The following is a 17,599-nucleotide window of genomic DNA, read 5'->3' on the forward strand; positions in this document are numbered from 1 at the left end:
AATGAATCTTTCATTCAATTAAAAAAAGAGCCCTCACTTAAATTCTTGCACGTGAGAGTTTACGCTGACGGCATTAAGGTGAAGCGGCATGAGTTGATTTTCTTATCCCTCACAGTTGCCCGAAAATTGGCTGTAGCCACACAGACGTGCGAATGTCGGATCTCATCCAGGACGAGGCACTGAGAAGGGCGATTGAGAGCCACAACAAGAAAAAACACCGGCAGTCCGACTAGGAAAAGCCACCAGCCTGCAAGGAACTCCGCAGCCTACCTCCTACCCCAGACATCTGTAGAGAGTGATGCTTGTCCAAGCACTTCGACTGGCTGCATAGCATACTTTGGGGTAAAATTGAAGGTTTTAGTGTATTTGAAAGCATTTTTCTATGTTACAATAAAAATTCAAGTATATCATATTGTTTATTTTTAAGTGTTCTGTAATTTTAAATAAAACTTTGATTATCTGCCGTGTGTCCTGTCTCTGCGCCTCCCGGGGTGTAAATTGTTCCAGTGGTGCAGGCTGGGTGATCCCAGGCTCCCTATTTCTAATCCTTCAGACTGTTTTTTTTATTATTATAGTTTTAACAATAACAACAAAAAATGTCTTGCAGGGGATATTGGGAATAGAAACACCCCAATTGCAAGCATTTTCTATCAGAATAGCAAAGTCAGTTTCCTTAACCCATATTTACTTTGCATATTGACAGTTACAAATATGTAAATACTTTTATTTGTCGTTCTGACGGGCACAGAATGCTCCAGTTGCAGCCTTATCAGCACGATGATAATTGATGCTAGAATGGAAACTTCGCTGCAGCCTTCCGAGGGCCTCAAGTGTCTTCAGAAGCAACCACATCCTGGCTGTTCTCTGCCCTGCTCTGTGGCTCTCAGCAAGTGGCTTCAGCCCCCTGGGCCTGGGGGTCTTCAGCCATGAAATAAAGAATAAGATGTTCTCTGCTGTCTCTTCAGCCCCAAAAGTCTGTAGATTTATGATCTATGACCAGCAAGCCCTTTACATTGAGTATCATTGATTATATTCTATTTGTATGAAAAGTGCTCATCTCTTAATCATCTTCATTGCCACCTTTTATCGACTAGAATATTCAATTAAACCAAATGAAGCATACCTTGACTATACTAGGAAACCAAGAATAGCTAATGATGGCTAATGTTTATTGAGCACTTACTGTGTACCAGGTGCTATTCCAAGCACTTTACATATGTATGAACTCCTATAATTTTCACAGTCTGATGAGAGAAGTACAGTTATTATTCCCACTTTACTGATAAGTAAAATGAGGCACAGAGACGTGAAGTGGAAAAATCACACAGCCAGTAAGTGGCTGAGCTCTGATGGAAACTTAGGTCATCTGGTCCCAGAGTCTGGATTCCCAATCACATCTTCCCTATTTATTTATTTAGAATCTAATAATATGTTTAAAGTCTACGTTTAAAAAACTGAACCTTTTGTTAAATAAACGAGCATATATGTGTGTAGTGTGCCAAAAAAATTCACTAAAATCCAGGAGATAACTGGATTTGACATCATATAGTAAAGGCCATGAAATAATAACATATATTTGAGTTTAAAAGCATGGTCTAAAATGGAAGAATTACTTTTGAAAACATTTTCATGGAACTCAGAAAGTAGTATGACATTCAGTTGTCTGCAAACTAAGTAATTTTGAATTTCTTAAGATGCTTTATCTGAATCAGGCTTCCTGAGGAAATGATTATGTTTGAGCCAGAACAAACATACTTTTCATGGAATGTAGCTCTTTTTTGAAATGATTTGTTTCCTCAACAGATAGGGACAAGAATGAAATGCTTGCTCAAGGTTTGATTTGCATTTTCCCCAACTCTTTCTAGAGAGAATTCCAGAATATTGGTGTGGACACTGATAATAGTTAGAAAAATGCAAACACCATTCTACTGTGGAAAAGGTAGTGTTTGTATCCTGCAATTTTTCTTTTTCCTTCCTTTGACTTCAGGAATATATATTTGTCCAGCCAATTAAAGAATTTGCAGTTTTACGTTTTTAATCTTTGAAGATTTATCATTTGCTTGTCATTATCAATCTGGCACATTTGTTAAATTTCTATTACAGGAGTTTTCCAAAACAGTGAAGCCTTTTCTTCAAAGGAACTTGTTTTTCTCTTACTGAGAAATCCAGTAATACACGCCGGCTAAAAGGGAAGCAGTTCTAGTCAAAGGGGAGGTGGGGGTACCATCCCCTTCTTCCCAGGGCAGCCCCAGAGTCTTGTCTGAGATTACTCAGGACCCCATGAGCGGCATTTAAAAACTGCACCAGATACTGTAACTAAATCTTTTTTTTTTTAGATATGACTGATTTAGGACTTGGACAATTGTGTGAACATGGCATTTTAAAACATGGCTAGCTCCTTTAAGAAATTTCCAGTTGAGTAAGTTTAAAACATTACCACAAACTCCAAACGGTAAGATAATTTCTCACCTTATATAGAACTTCAAACATGGAGTGTCCAGTTTGAAGCAACTCCCGCAGTGAGGCTGCTCCCAGCTGAGCACGCCCCTGCTGAAGTTTTCTGTGCAGAGAGAGAGATATTACAGGACCAGGGGGAATGGAGGCCACTGGGAACTGATGGCTGACTACGTACCAGGCTCAGGTCTAAGTGCCTTAAATGTATCACTTAAGTGAATCCCCACATCCCTAGAAGGAAGTCTTATTGCTCCATTTTACAGATGAGGAAACTGAGGGTTGGAGTCATTAAGTCATGAGGTCACTGACTTGTGCAGGTTAGTGGTAGAGCCTATGCTGGGACAGAATAGTGTGTGCGGAGGGAACTCTGACCCACTAGGCTGTTTGTCCCAGGGCCATAGAAGACACATCAATGGTCAGCAGACACGCACTTTCATCCCATCTTCCTTATTTCTGTTACTAAGACCACCATTTCCCAGGCTTGCAACATTTTCCAGTCATCGGTGCATTTTGCATAAGCCAATGTTCCTTCATTGCCTCTGTAAACACCCTACCAAGTCCAGGCCCTCCCTCCTGGCCTTGCACTTGAGGCCTCTCACCGGCCTTCCAGCTGGTCTCCAACCTCTCATCACCACCCCCACCCCATGTTAATCTACTAGAACACTGGGTGATTCTACCTCCTACTCAAAACCTTCCAAATGAAGTTTAGGCCTGGCAGTCAGGATCCTACCACCGACCAGCCCCACTCCTGTCCCCCTAAAACCCCCCAACCCTCCCCAACACTTCATTCACCTGCTTTCTTTATGGCGGGGTTCCTTGCAGATGTAATGACATATTCCTGACCAGCACATTACAGGTGACCTTGAGCCGGTCACTTTACTGCTCCAGGCCTCAGATTTGTCGCATAAACTAAAGCTTTGGACTTCTCGAGATTTCTTTAAACCCTAAGATTCCTGTTCAAAGACTATGTCCTATGGCCCTATATGGATGGCCCTTTTGAAGGAAAACAGGCTGACTTGGAAATTAGTGTATATTTGAATCAAATGGGCACATTATTTGGTTCAAATATACACTTCAACTATTTATTCAGAACTTTTTATGCCGTGTTTTGTGTTAGTCTCTTTGGATACAAAAATCTTGCTTCCAGAATGTTTCTTGTGTAGTTGGGATAGACAGGTATGTGAAAAAATAAATTCCATAAAGTGTTATGTGAGTACCATGTGTAGCAGACAGTAGCAAAAAGAAAGGAAATACAGGAAAATTAAGTGAAAATTGTATTTTAGTAAATCAGGTAACAAGATTCAAAGCATGTTAATAAAATGTCTGTGAAACCTTCTGACTGGAAGATGGGAGGGTGGGTAAATCATGAGAGTAGATTACCCAGCAGTATTGGAAACCTGTTATGCTTTGGAAATCTGCCTTCCAGCATGTGTCAAACTTTGTGGAAGTGGATAACTATTCTGAAAAGAAAGCAATTAAAACCGAGCTGGATCAGGAACTCTCATACATCGCTTGCGGATGTGCAAATTGGTGCAGTTGCTGAAAAGTTTAGCTTTTTTTTAACATTTTTTTAATTGAGTTATAGTCATTTTACAATGCTGTGTCAAATTCCAGTGTAGAGCGCAATTTTTCAGTTATACATAAACATACATATATTCATTGTCACTTTTTTTTTTTATGTCAAATGTAAATTTACCATACAACCCATCAGTTTCACTCCTTGGTATCTACCCAAGAGAAGTAAAAACTAGGTTCACGCAAAGACTTGTGTATGAATGTTCATAGGTAACATGCTTTATCATAGCAAAGAAGTGGAAACAATCTAAACGTCCTGCTGGTGAACAGATAAACAGAAGCAGTGAATCCATCCAACGGAATTCTACTTGGCGACAGAAAGGAGCCAAGTCTCAATGCTTGTAATGTGGTTGAACATTATGCTGGATGAAAGGAACCAGTCACAAAGATCAAAAAGTGTCCATCATGAGTCCATTTACATGAAATGTCCAGAAAAGATGGTTCTGTAGGGACAGAAAGAAGATTATTGGTGGCCTGAGACTGGTGAGAATGAGGAGTAACTTGCACAGGGAATTGCTTTGGGGTGAAGGAAATGTTCTAAAACCAGACTGTGGTGAGGGTGACACAACTCAAGGTGTATTAAAAGCCATTGACTCCAATATGTAAAGCAGGTGAATTTTATGGTATATAAATGACACAAATAAGCTGAAGAGGGGATTGCTTTACAGGAGAGGGAGGGAGAGACTTCCTGCTGGTCATTTGGAAAGACTGTCAGCTGTTGGTGCCCCCAACTCAGCCAGGAACCACATCTCTATCAGTATTTTAGGAAGCGGTTTTGAATCTTGATTTTTTTTTTTTTTTTGGAATTTTTAAATTGAAGTATAATCAGTTTACACTGAATCTTAATGTTAAAGATTAGCGTGAAATAAAAAGTTCTATTCAAGCCTCAGGGAATCCAAGATTAAAAGAATCAATTACTTAAAAAAAATTAGTAAGAGTTAATGAGAGGGAATATGAAAATGAATATAAGTATGTATATGCATGTCTAGGCAATTGTGCTGTACACCTGAAACTGACACACGGTAACAGACTGTACTTCAATAAAAAAAAATTTTTTAAAGAGTTAAAGAGAGGATAAGATTAAATAGTGATTTATAACAATAAGGAACTTGGTTTTGCCTATTTCTACTTCTTCATCTCCCAATTGTATATTCATTTTTGTATGCAATGATCACTGATAGTAATCAATAGTTCCAATTAGCTACTTTTTTTTTAATATAATGGAGTGAAGGCCCTGCCTAGTTCTTTTCTCTGTTCATCCTGCCATTGGCAAGGATGAAATTCAGTCCCTAAGGACGACCTCGTGATCATTCAGTGGATGACAAGATGACCCAAACTTATAACAAGATCATAAACATTTATGACCACAAAAAGGAACATTCAGTGGGGATTTTTTTTTTTTTTCATGAACAAATACAAAGTCGGTCTTAAAACGAAAAGAAAAAGCAAGATACAATTATGAAAGGAAGCAGCCCAGGGATCATCCTCCGTCATAACCAGAATGCAAACCAAGTGCAGTGCTGTCAAGGAAGAGGTCAGGATGCTGCCGGCATGTTCGGGAAAAGTTGTCGTTCAGAGTCAGGGAGGACTCTGGCCATCATGGCCACTACAGTATACAGAGAATTTGGAGACCCTGATTAGCCCTGAGAACAGCACAAACAAGGCTAAGGATGATGAAACATGGATACTATGCTGGAAGACATTGGGATGTTTTTGCCCATAGAGAAAAAAACCTGAGGCTTCTGTTTCACATAAAACATGCGGCTTTTTGAGGAATCACAAGGTGATAGACAATAAAAACCATGAGAGGACCAATTAAAGGTTCTTTGGTAGTCAGAATCAAAAATTACCATTAGCATCTCAGCATAAGCGCTCCTATCCAGGAAACCAGGGACCCCCAGGGGACTGTAAATAAAATTCAGAAGGTTTATGAATTATGTGGGGAGAAAAATGACATCTTTCCTTTTACTAATCTCTAACTGGAATCAACGATTTCCTACAAGTATGAATGTAGGCAATGAACTCCAGTAAAATTAGTAGTATCTGAACGTCATCACCAATAAAAATGATAAATGTTTTCATGTGGCATTCCTGTTGATATAAAGATAAATTTACACTCACTGCATCTTTTAAAATACAGTTCTTAGTTTCCTTCTGGCAATGATGAGCTAACAGCAATTGGATTTACCTCTCACCTTTAATAAGAAATCTGGACAATATACGTAGTATGAAATGGTGGTTTTTGGACATTAGCTGTTGCCTTTGCTTCCTGCCTGAATTGTTCCCAAGTAGTGGGAGAGGGACCTAGGTGGAGCCTGGTGATCTGTCTGAGTTGAGAAAACAGAGTTGAAGGTTCAGGGAGGCCAAGGAGCTAGACTTTGCAGAGCTGAGGACAGGAGGCAGGAGAGTGGCTCAGAGACTGAGTTCCAGAGACACACAGAGGGTCCCCCTGGAGTCTTCAGCTGAGTCATATTCAGCTCGTGCCTGTGAGGAAACTACCTGAGGCTGGGAAAAAACCTCCCAGAGGATCAGAGGGAACAAAAACTGGGGTTTGTTCCCAGGCCCAAGAATGTTCTTTCTCCCACCAGCCAGAGTGGGGCAAAGTTAGCTGTGGACTAAAAGGATGCATGCCTCCTGCTTAACAGTGCTTAAAAGCAAGCCTCAGGAGCAAGAGTAAGCATTTGTATGAAGAGCCAGACAGTAAACATTCTCAGCTTTGCAGATCATTTGTTCTCTTTCACAATTACTCTGCATGAAAGTGGCCGTGGACAATATGGAAATGAATGCTAGTGGTGCTGTGCCAATAAAACTTTATTTACAGACACTGAGAAGTTAATGCAATTTTCACATACCACAAATTCTTAATTTTTCTTTTCTTATGCTTTTGATTTTTTTCAACCATTTAAAAACATAAAAACCATTCTTAGCTCATGAGCCATACAAAAACAGAAAGGGAGGTCAGATTTGGGCTGTAGTTTGCTGAGCTCTGATCAAAAAGATTGAACTGTCCCTAATTAACTGCATCCCAGAACAAGGCTCAGAAATATTTAAGAGAATACCAAAAAATAAAAAAATCCAGCACCCAATAATGTCAAACTTACAACATCTGGTACCCAACCAAAAAGTTCCAGGCATACAAAGAAGAAAGAAAATATGTTTCACAATAAGTAGAGAAATTGTTCAATAGAAATAAACCCCAAAATGACACAGATGGTAGAATTAATAGACAAGGTCATTAAAACAGCTATTGAATATATACTCCACATGTTCAGAAATGTAGAGGAAAGTACAGCATGTCGTGGAGACACAAAAAAATGACTAAATCAAATTCCTGGAAATAAATATATCTGCAATAAAAATTACACTCGGTGTCATTAACAGCAGATTAGACACTATAGCAGAAAAGATTAGTGGAGTTGAAGATAAAATAATAGAAATTATCCAATGGAAACACAGGGAGGAAAAGATCACAGAAAACAGTAAACAGAGATCAGCAAGTTGTGGGACAGCATTAGACAGCCTAGCACATGTATTTGGAGTCCCCAAAGGAAGACAGAAAGGAAACAGAAAAGGTGTTTGAAGAAATAAAATACGATACATATTAAATCTGCTGCTAGATCTCATTTGCTGTGTTAAAAGAGAAGCATGTCTACTAGATCACAAATTCGCTTTTTGAAATGGTTTTATAACTATATTTTCAGTAAAACTGGTTTCCTTTGGAATCTGACACTTGGTTGAAAGCATTGTTCTGAAAAGGGGTGGAACACTTCACGCGACCGCCCAGGAGTCCAGGACACAATGAAGGTTGACAGCCCTATTGGTACTTGTACCCTCCTCTTTTGTGGGCCTCTCCTCTCCCATGGTTCTGGGGCATCCACTGGCAGGGTCTGCTCTATTCACACACCTCCAACCCCTATCACAGAGCCTGGTACCTCACAGACGTTCACCAGTTAGTGAAGAGGGCCTAGGGGAAAAAATGAATGTTCTCTATGTCCTTGGAAGATTAAACAAGAAGAAATATGCATAAATTAATGCAAGTGGAGTTCCCCCCAGACCAATGGTAGTTAGCAACTGTCAGAGTTCATCCAACACTTCTCACGTACATTATCCCATTAATTCTCCCAACCTCCCTGGGTTCAGATAAGGAAATTGATGACCAAAGACAAACTCTTTTCCCAGGTCTTTGAGCTTGTGAGTGTTGGGGCCAGGATTGGAAAGCATATTTCCCTGGGTCAGGGCTGTGGCTCAACAGAAAAGAACTGCTGGGTGATGGCAGATCAAGTCCTGGGCCAAACCATGAAGCAAGACCTTGAGGAATCCCCATCTTGGTAGCTGGGATTCTCTCAAATGCAGTTCCTGGATTCTTCTAACACTTGGCTCTAACGCCCTTTCATTAAGATGAACTCACACCGTGGGCCCTCCAGGAGGGGTGGTGGGTGATGGGGAATCAAAGATGCTGCCAGAGGATGTCTCAGCTCTTAGACCTGCCTCAAATTCTCACAGGATCTCTAACTTCCTTCCCCAAGGGCTTCTTTCTTGATTCTGTTGATATGCGAGCAGTAGAGGGTGGGGTCTTGGGAAGCTGTGCTTGTTCTAGGCAGCACCTCACAGCCACACAGGTTCAGAAGAGCATTGGTTCTTGCTACCTGTATCTGACTTCTCTCCAAGACCAGTGAGGGCTTTCCTCCCTACTGCCCTTCATCAAAATGAAAGACAAGAGCCTACATCATTGAAACGACTCTTTTGCTAGCTATTGAAGTAATACGATGAATACATACTTCAAGGTTGGTTAGGATACGATACAGCAAAAGTGTGCAACCTTCAGAACAGAGTCAAGCTTCAGCACCGCTGGGCGTCAGGGAGGATGTTGAGTGCTCCCTTGCACTTTATCTCCTGCTCTCCTCCTGCACCAGGTACCTTCTACCTTGTGACTTATCCTGGCGTCACATGACCTTCCTTTGACTGGGTTCTGAGGGTGGAATCCACATCTGACTCACATGTATTCCCCAAGCTTCAAGATTTCTCAAAGTGAGGTCCAGGAATACCTTTATCAGAGCATCTGAAGAGCTTATTAAATGCAGGTACCTGGGCCCCACTCTGACTGACTGAGTCAGAAACCTGGGAGGCAGGCCCAGGCACCTGCTTTGAGCACATTCTCCAGCTGATTGAGATTCACACGCCACGTGAGGACTGTAGGCACCTGGCATGTAAGGAAAAACCCAAATGAGTTAATGTTGGGTTAAGAAAGCTGAACTGAACGACACATGTACACCATCTAAACACCACATTCTCTGTCAAAAGCTCAGAAAGGACCATCGGTAAACACAAAAGGTTGTACATCTTTTTCTTCTTATTAAAAAAAAATCTGCTGAGTGGAAAGCCTGATGACCCACTTCAACCCAGGTCCACCCTTCACATCCTCCCTGCCATGTCAGATTTCACTGCCCAGATTATTTTTAATTGCCCCACTTGGTGGCATCCCCTCATCTCTGTGCCCCAGGGCCCCATGTACGGTAAAGTTGCAATTAAAACAAACCCAAACAAACAAAACCCCTCTCACTCGCTGTCTCCTACAGATCTAAGTTTCATACACACTGAAAGCTTGGAAACAGACTAATGTGGTTCCAGAGAGAGAAATCTCTATAACCATCTATTCCCTCAGCTGGATCTAGGCTCCATCCAGATTTTTGGTATGACAATTGGCTTCATCAAGAAAGTAGTGTTTCACCAACTCCAGCTGTTCAAGCTCCTCCGTTAGAGTTTAGCCATATCCATTTATAACCTATATTATCATTTGCTTAATTGTTTACTTTAATCAAGTCACTTTAAAAACATGTCTCGCCTTCTCCTAAGGAATATGAAATTGCAGGTGTGATGTGCAAAGTATATTTTAAAAGTATTAAAATAAATACATAATTCTTGAAATAAATAGGTGTCTTGATAAACAAGGTCCTACTGTATAGTACAGGGAACTATATTCAGTATCTTGTAAGAACTTATAATGAAAAAGGATGTGGAAAGGAATATACATATGTATAACTGAATCGCTTTGCTGTATGCCAGAAACTAACACAGCATTGTAAATTGACTACACTTCAATTAAAAAAAAAGAAATAAGAAAAGAAATAGATGTCTTGACGCATCTACAATCACCCTAAGTGGCCCTTTGGGAAACTCTTGCACAGAGCAGGGCTAGGGGTCCAGGTCAGAGCCCAGAGCCTTCCCACGCTTACCCGGGTTCTCCTAAGAACCTCTTTCCACAAGCTGCCAGGGTTGAAATCAAGTCCCTTGAGGGGACGTTGACACCAAAATGAGCTTTGGCAATTAATCATCAAGGCATACCCGCCTGCCCACTGTGGTTAGGATTTCAGCAGGGTTTTACTGGACCGGCCTGGGACAGGGTTGTGCTGACCAACGGATCTGAGTTTCACAGGAGAAGTGTGAGCCCGGGGGACAGGGCTTTCTGGGCCTCTGGGGCCGCCTGGCTGGTTCACACCCACAGCGCTCAGCCAGGCACGGAGCCCCAGAGTCCTGCTTCTCCCCTGAATCAGTACCCGAGAGCTTACCGGCACTTCCCATCTGTCTCCTTGAGGCAGGTGACATCCCTGCCAGCTGGGGGAGCTTCGTAGGGAGGAGCCAGCCCCTGGCAGCCAGAGCCCTTGTAGGCTACCAGTCTGTCTTCCCGCAGGTCTGTGTTTGCCTGGGAGGCAACATCCCGCATCTCACCACGTGTCAGAGGTGACTGTTTAACGCCAGCGAAAGGAAACAGACTTCACGCCGCACGGAGCTGAAGGTGAGGCGACAGCTGGCTGACGGTTGATGATTCACCCGGGTGGACACTGAACCACCGGCGTGAAAGGGACTGCCACCCCGGGCCCATATCAGGTCGCAGATGGGAACCCGGGCTTGGCTGCCCCCGGAGCAGAGGGATTGCGACATGTTTTTCGCTAACCTCAGCTCTGCAGAGCCAGGCACTCGGGGAGGGGGGTTTAGGGAAGTCAAGCGTCCTTCAGCGTTTTTCCCAGAACAGCTGGGCTTGTCAGAAGACGCCAGTTCCAATTTCACTCTCTTTCTTACTAGCTCTGTGACCTGAGGTGACTCCATTGAGTCCCCTGCGCCTCGGTGACTTCACCTGTGCAAAGGGGGCCTTCCCGCCTACTCTTGGGGCTGGCTGTCCAGACCCGGGGGGACAGCACATGTAGAAGGAACTACGCACTGATGGTCCAAGGCTGGCTGGATGCTTGGGGTGCCTGGGATGCTTGCCTCCGCCCCTGTTCCTGCTTTCAAGATACTTCCAGTTTATCTGAATGCATGTGCATGCATGCAAATTAAATAATGCAAAATACCAACCAAATTTGTAGTGGGTTATCTGGAGGCAAGAGAAGCAAAGAAGTCCTGCGGGTATCAGTGGTCAGAAAAGACTTTGTGGACCAGGGAGACTCACCTTGGTCCATGAGAAAGGGACCAATTTCGATGGACAAGAGGGAGCAAAGGTCATGGGCACCGACAGGAGCAAGTGCCCCATGACTGAGCCCAGAGGGGCAGAAATGAAAGAGAGGGGAGGTCGGGCAGATAAGAACCCCAGCTCGCACTGGGGACCCAAGCACTCCGAGGGAGCTGCTGGATGGGGTCAATAGGTACCCCTTTCTGTCCTAGCATGCGCGGCCTGTAGCAAATACTCAAAATGTTAGTACCTGGTGAGAGACAGTGGAGAAAGAAAACTCTCAGGTTAAAGAGGGCAGGAAGAAAAGCTAAAACCATAAGCAAAAAGACCCAGGGAGAGTTAAACCACAGAAAATGTAGAAAGAGGCTGTGCTGAGGGATTTAATAAAATTTCCACATCTGAAAAGTGCACAGGGTGGGGTCTGGGAAGTGAGTCATTTGTGTCATCCTTTTCTCCCCCCCAGGAAACCAACCAAGAGCCACTCAAAACTTGGGCTTTGGCTGACGGAGGGCGCGGCGGAGGAGCAGCACGTCCAGCGTGTGACAAAATCTGTCCTCTCCCTTTGCGGGAGACGTGCTTGGAGCTCAGATAGATGCCAACTTGGCCAACACCTTCCAGGGGACAGGTTGAGGGCAGACGTCCTGGGCTGGAGTTCCCACACCCTGGGGGCCCCAAGACTGGCCATGGGATTTAGTGTGAGTCCCTGACCTCTCTGAGCTTCAGCTTCCATCTCTGAGATAAAAGGATGGGAACCCCTCATGCTCTCGCGTGGAGGCTGAAAGGGTGAAATGAGTCAGGGTCCTGCTCTCTCTCCTTGTTTATTCACTGCGCAGGTGAGACACTTGGGCATAGCGATGGCTGTGAGAGTGGTTTCTAGGGAGAAAGAACATTTTTTCTGTCAGTTCTCTCACAGGCAGCCTCCTGTCCGGACTCTTGGTGTTGGGGGGAAGCATGAAACTTCAGGGATGGATGCAGGTGTTAAAAAGCTTCCCAGGGTAGCTTGGGAGCCACTCCATGCAGGCTGTGGGAAAGTGCACCCCTGTTTCCAGGAGTTGCACCCAACAAAGTTACCAAAAACCTCTTGACCCACATCTGCTAGTTGAAGGTTCGTACCAACTAATTAGCCAGGCAACACCATTGCTTTGGATTTGCAAATCTGCCTTCTGCATTTGAACATGCAGTTGTTGGGATTTGTTTTCTGAAATATGTGCATGTGCACGTGGTGAGGATGGATGTAAAAACACACACCGGTCTTAGGTATCGTCTATTCTTGGAAATGCGAAAGCCGTCTCCCCAGGGAAGCCAGCAGCAGCCAAGGCAGATCCCAGATCTAAGGGTCTGAATCCCAGCTCTGCCCTTGACTAGATGGGTACTCAGAGTAAATTTCTTGATGTCTCTCAGGATGTTTGTGCATCTGTAAAATGGCAGGGTGGGGGGTAGATTGTGAGGATGAACGAGAGAACATATGTAAAGTGTGAAGGCAGAGGCTGGCACATTGTAAGTGCTCAATAAATAGGAGCAGCTTTCATCCCATACATCTTTACTGAGTACCTACCACGTGCCCAGCATCTAGGCTTTGAACAAAAGAGACAAAAGTGAGGGGAGATGGACAATAAGAAGGCAAATGAGTGAAATGCATAGCGTGTGGATGGTGACAAGGCCAAGGAGAGAAACAGAGCAGGGCCTGAGGAAAGTGTGGAAATTGCAAATAAGGTGGTTAGGAGGGCCACGTGCTGTTTAGGCAAAGCCTGGGAAGAGGTGAGGAAGCCCTAGCCACACGGAGATGCGGAGAGCATGTTCCAGGGAGGGAGATGTTCCTCTCCCCACTCTCTCCCCACAGCAGTGCTGCTGCTGCACCCCTGGGTCTCCATCCCCACTGCGGGTAGGGGAGGGTGGGCGCCTCCGGAATCTTCCCAAAGGGCTTTGTCTCAGCAGCAGCTCTCACCTGAGGCCCTGCCCATTCTGTCTTTTCTGCCTCATCAGTCTCTTGCTTCCCCATCACTCTGCTTTCCCCAAAGCTCCCAGGCTCTTGCCTGCCTGTGGACTTTGCAGGTGCTGTTCTCTTGGTCTGGACTTTTCCATATACCCTCACCTCCTCTCCTTTTCTTTTTTTGGGGGGCAGGGGGTATGTTCAATTTTTTAAAACATTTTTTATTGAGTTATAGTCATTTTACAATGTTGTGTCAAATTCTAGTGTAGAGCACAATTTTTCAGTTATATATGAACATATATATATTCATTGTCACATTGTTTTTTCGCTGTGAGCTACCACAAGATCTTGTATATATTTCCCTGTGCTATACAGTATAATCTTGTTTATCTATTCTGCTTATGCCTGTCAGTATCTACAAATTTTGAGCTCCCAATCTGTCCCTTCCCGCCCCCACCTCCTCTCCTTTTCGCCTGTCAGCTCCTCCTCCTGCAGGTCCCAGCCCAGCCTTCCTCTCCTCCACGAAGCTTCTCTGGCCCTGCAACCCCTGCCTCGCAGTCTGCGTTGGGTGACATGTCTTTGGGCTCCTGCTGCCGCCTGTGCCGTCCCCATCCCAGCGAGAGCACAGGGATGCGAGACACTGAGTTCCTTCAGAGCCGGGTCTAACGCTGCCCCCAAGGAGAGAGTTTGTGAAAGGAACACAGGAAAGCCAGAAAATGGCATTCCCCCTCCAGCCCCATGAAAGCTCTCTCAGGACCAGCCCCCTCTAGGTCTCAGGTGGAACCCAGCCCTTTGGGTAGCATCCTGTGCGGCCGTTTCCTTTTTCCTCCAGGAGCTTCCTGATAGCGTAGGTGGAGGAAGAAGTACAACCTTCCTCACTAGGGGAGTGCAGGGTCCTTCCTGGGTTGGTTAATCAAATACAGTCCCTCAGTATCCGCAGAGGATTGGTTCCAGGACCCTCAGGGATACCAAAATCCAAGGATGCTCAAGCACCTTGTATAAAATGGCGTAGTTTTTGCATATAACCTAAGCACATCCTCCTGTAAACTTTAAATCATCTCTAGATTACTTCTAACACCTCATACGATGTAAATACTATGTAAATAGTTGTAAATACAATGTAAATGCTATGTAGCTAGTTGCCAGCATGGCAAATTCAAGTTGTGTTTTTTAGAACTTTCTGGAATTTTTTCCCCTTGGAATATTTCCAGTCCCTTGGTTGGTTGAATCCACAGAGGCAGAACCCGTGGGGACTGTTATCTGGACCACCAATCAGTCAAGGGGTTTCCTCAATCACTGTGGGTGACATGAAGGAAATTACAGAGTTCTAGAATTATTTCGTCTTTCATTGGTGTCGAGAGGAGCCCTGAGATTAGTGAAAATGGAAGTAAAAGCTCAGGGGAAAAGTCTAATGAGAAACAATGAGCAAGAAAAACAAATTACCTCAGGGAGTAACTCTGAGGGGCGGGCTGTGGCTTTCTTCACCCCCAGCAGACCCGCGCCAGGGACCCGCCTCAGGCCAGCCCTGGGGAGGCCCTGAACGTGGGGGCTGAGGCACGGGTGCCAGTGGGTGCAGACACGCCCAGTGACGTGCCCGGAAGGAGAGCTGCCAGGTGCTGTTATTTGGGCACTGAAGTAATTTTCACTCTGCCTTTCCTGGGGGAGGGTGGGGTATGTGGACTTGTGGCCTCAGAAGCGGCTCCCGGAGAAGTGTCCTGGTGTTCTAAGTTGGAACATCAGAGGTCTTATTCCGCAGAATGGTGAAGAACCAAGGAAGGGTCCAGAACAATCTTAGACCCCACAGCCACTGGGGGTGCAGTACACCAAACACAGGCCCCTCTAGGACCAAGACCTTTGTTTCCCCAGCTGTCAGGAACTCAAGCTGCAGAGCCGAGTCCCCCAGCCTTCCCCAGGAACGCCTGGCATCTCAGGTCTGGTTGAGAGGGGATTACAAAGGGACCAACCCTTCAGGGCTGCCCCAGCTCCAGAGCTGGAATGGGGTAAGGCCCCTGTTGCTGCTGCGTTACGCCACAATGGCCCCCTCTGCCCGGCCTGCTTCCTTCACCCCCGCAGGTGCGGTTCCCAAGAGCACTCCCCATAACCTACATGCAAATCTGCAGCTCAGAAGCTGTTTGCGGAAGAACCAATGCCTAACAAAACCTGCAAATCTCCAGCTCAGAAACTGTTTGCAGAAGACCCAATGCAAAACAAAAGCTGCATTTCAGATTATTACGTACACCATACGGTCAGCTCCAGGATGGGTCCCCTGGGCAGTGTGGGCTAGCTTGGGAACCCGTGTGACTGTCATTGTCTATCTGGGAGAAGACCTTCAGAGGGCCACACAGCTGACTTCTAATGGCCTTTGAGGACAGAGAGGGTGGAGGCCATCACTACTCCCTGGGAAGATGTGGATCCCAGGATTTTCAGGCTGGAAAAATTCTCATTCTGGCATTTCTATCCAGTGCTTGGCAGCCTTCACTGTCTGGAGGTTCTCCCTTACTTTAAACCGGAATCCTTCCTTCTGTGATGTATCCCCATTTCCTCTCCCTTTTCCTCTATGGAGCTGTGCTCCTGCCAAGAAAGAAAGTTAAAAGGGAACAAAGACATATGGTTTTCCTATTAAGATGAACGCCCACAGTTTAGGGAGAGTCAGAGGAAAGAGTTCAAAACAGGCAACGGAATACATTTGCATGGCACCAACTTCCGAAACAGAGTTTTTCAAAAGGTAACCAAAATAGTGAGTGCTCCTTTTTGTCCAGTTGATTCAACTCTGGAGTATTAAGAATATACTGGAGACCCTACTCAGTGTTGTGTAGTACAGAGAGCCCTGGGTTTGGAGTCTGACGTCAAGCATTAAGAACCTACCTGCCACCTCCTAGCAGTGTGACGGTGGGAAAGGCTCTTTGCCTCTGAGCCTCAGTTTCCCTTATTGTACACCAGCTATGCCTGCCGTGGTCACAAGCTTGTTGAGAGAGTTAAGTTGAGGCCATGAAAGAACCCAGTAAACATGGAAGCACTATTGTAGTGTGAACAGTCAAGACTGAAGTCCAGGACGATTTCCTGAGCAACTACTTGGTACAAAGTCCCACCACATATATTTCCTTTCTTTTTGAGAAATTGACAAACTGATAGTAAAATTCATAAAGAAATGCAAGGGACCTAGAAGAGTCAAACAATTTTGAAAAAGGGCAAAGTTGGAAGACTAACACTATCTAATTTCAAGTACTATTATAAAGCTACAGTATTCACTGAATGACAGACATATACATCAATGGAACAGAAACAGAATCTAGAAACAGATCTACACCTAGATGGATAACTGATTTAAAAAAAAAAAAACAAGGGTGCAAAGGAAGTTCTGTGGAGTAAGGATAATCTTTTCAATAAAAGATGCAGAGACAATTGGGTTCCCACACACTAAAAAAATAACTTTGGACCATACCTTGTGCCGTATATAAAATTTAACTCAAAATGGAGCATAAGTCTAAATACAAAACCTAAAACTGTAAAATGTATAGAATAAAAAAAATGGGAGGAAACCTTTGTATCCTTGTGTTAAGGCAAAGATTTCTTAGATGGGACTTCAAAAGTACAGCCCATCAAATAAATGGATAAATTGCACTTTATCAAAATTTTAAAAAAAACTTCTGCTTTTTAAGATACTATGAAGAGAGTGCTAAGCTAAGTCACAGACTTGGAGAAAATATTTGCAAATGATTTGAATGACACTTCACCAGATAAGATAAACAGATGCCAAATGGGCACATTGAAAGATGTGCAAAGAATATGAAAATGAATATATGTATGTGTAGGTAAGACTGAAAGATTATGCTGTATGCCAGAAAATGACACATGGTAAACTGACTATACTTCAATAAAAATTTTTTAAGTCAAAAAAGAAAGATGTGCAATGTCATTAATCATTAGAGAAATGCAAATTAAAACTATAGGGAGATACCATGACAGGCATATTAGAATGGCTGTTATGGACTGAATGTTTGGGTTCCCTGCAAATTCGTATGTTGAAGACCTAACCTCCCACTGTGATGGTATTTGGAGGAGGGACCTTGGGGAAGTAATTAAGGTTAGATGAAGTCTTGAGGGTGGAGCCCCCCTGATGGTATTGATACCCTTATAAACGAATGAAGGGACAAGGGCACATCCTCTCTCCTTCTCTCTCTCTCTCTCTCCCTCTT

At 44.1% G+C, this 17,599-nt stretch overlaps 1 protein-coding gene and 1 long non-coding RNA gene across 5 annotated transcripts in view; both read left to right on the top strand.

The window, feature by feature from the left end:
* The window catches only part of NSMCE2 (NSE2 (MMS21) homolog, SMC5-SMC6 complex SUMO ligase), a 208,544-nt gene extending 208,084 nt beyond the window's left edge, over positions 1–460 (top strand). For all 4 annotated transcript variants that reach the window (XM_074353055.1, XM_010972635.3, XM_045508480.2 and 1 more), the window contains one exon: positions 116–460. In XM_074353055.1, the coding sequence (XP_074209156.1) occupies positions 116–233 (118 nt within the window). In that variant the 3' untranslated portion in view covers positions 234–460. The remainder of the gene's footprint in view (positions 1–115) is intronic.
* Positions 461–9,340: 8,880 nt separating this feature from the next.
* On the top strand, positions 9,341–17,263 carry LOC141575031 (uncharacterized). The gene is made up of 3 exons (XR_012502253.1): positions 9,341–10,621; positions 10,718–10,822; positions 11,937–17,263. It is a non-coding gene; the product is annotated as an uncharacterized LOC141575031 (long non-coding RNA).
* The last annotated feature ends 336 nt before the right edge of the window (positions 17,264–17,599 follow it).

This window comes from Camelus bactrianus, chromosome 25, assembly GCF_048773025.1.
Source record: "Camelus bactrianus isolate YW-2024 breed Bactrian camel chromosome 25, ASM4877302v1, whole genome shotgun sequence".
Lineage (NCBI taxonomy): Eukaryota > Metazoa > Chordata > Mammalia > Artiodactyla > Camelidae > Camelus > Camelus bactrianus.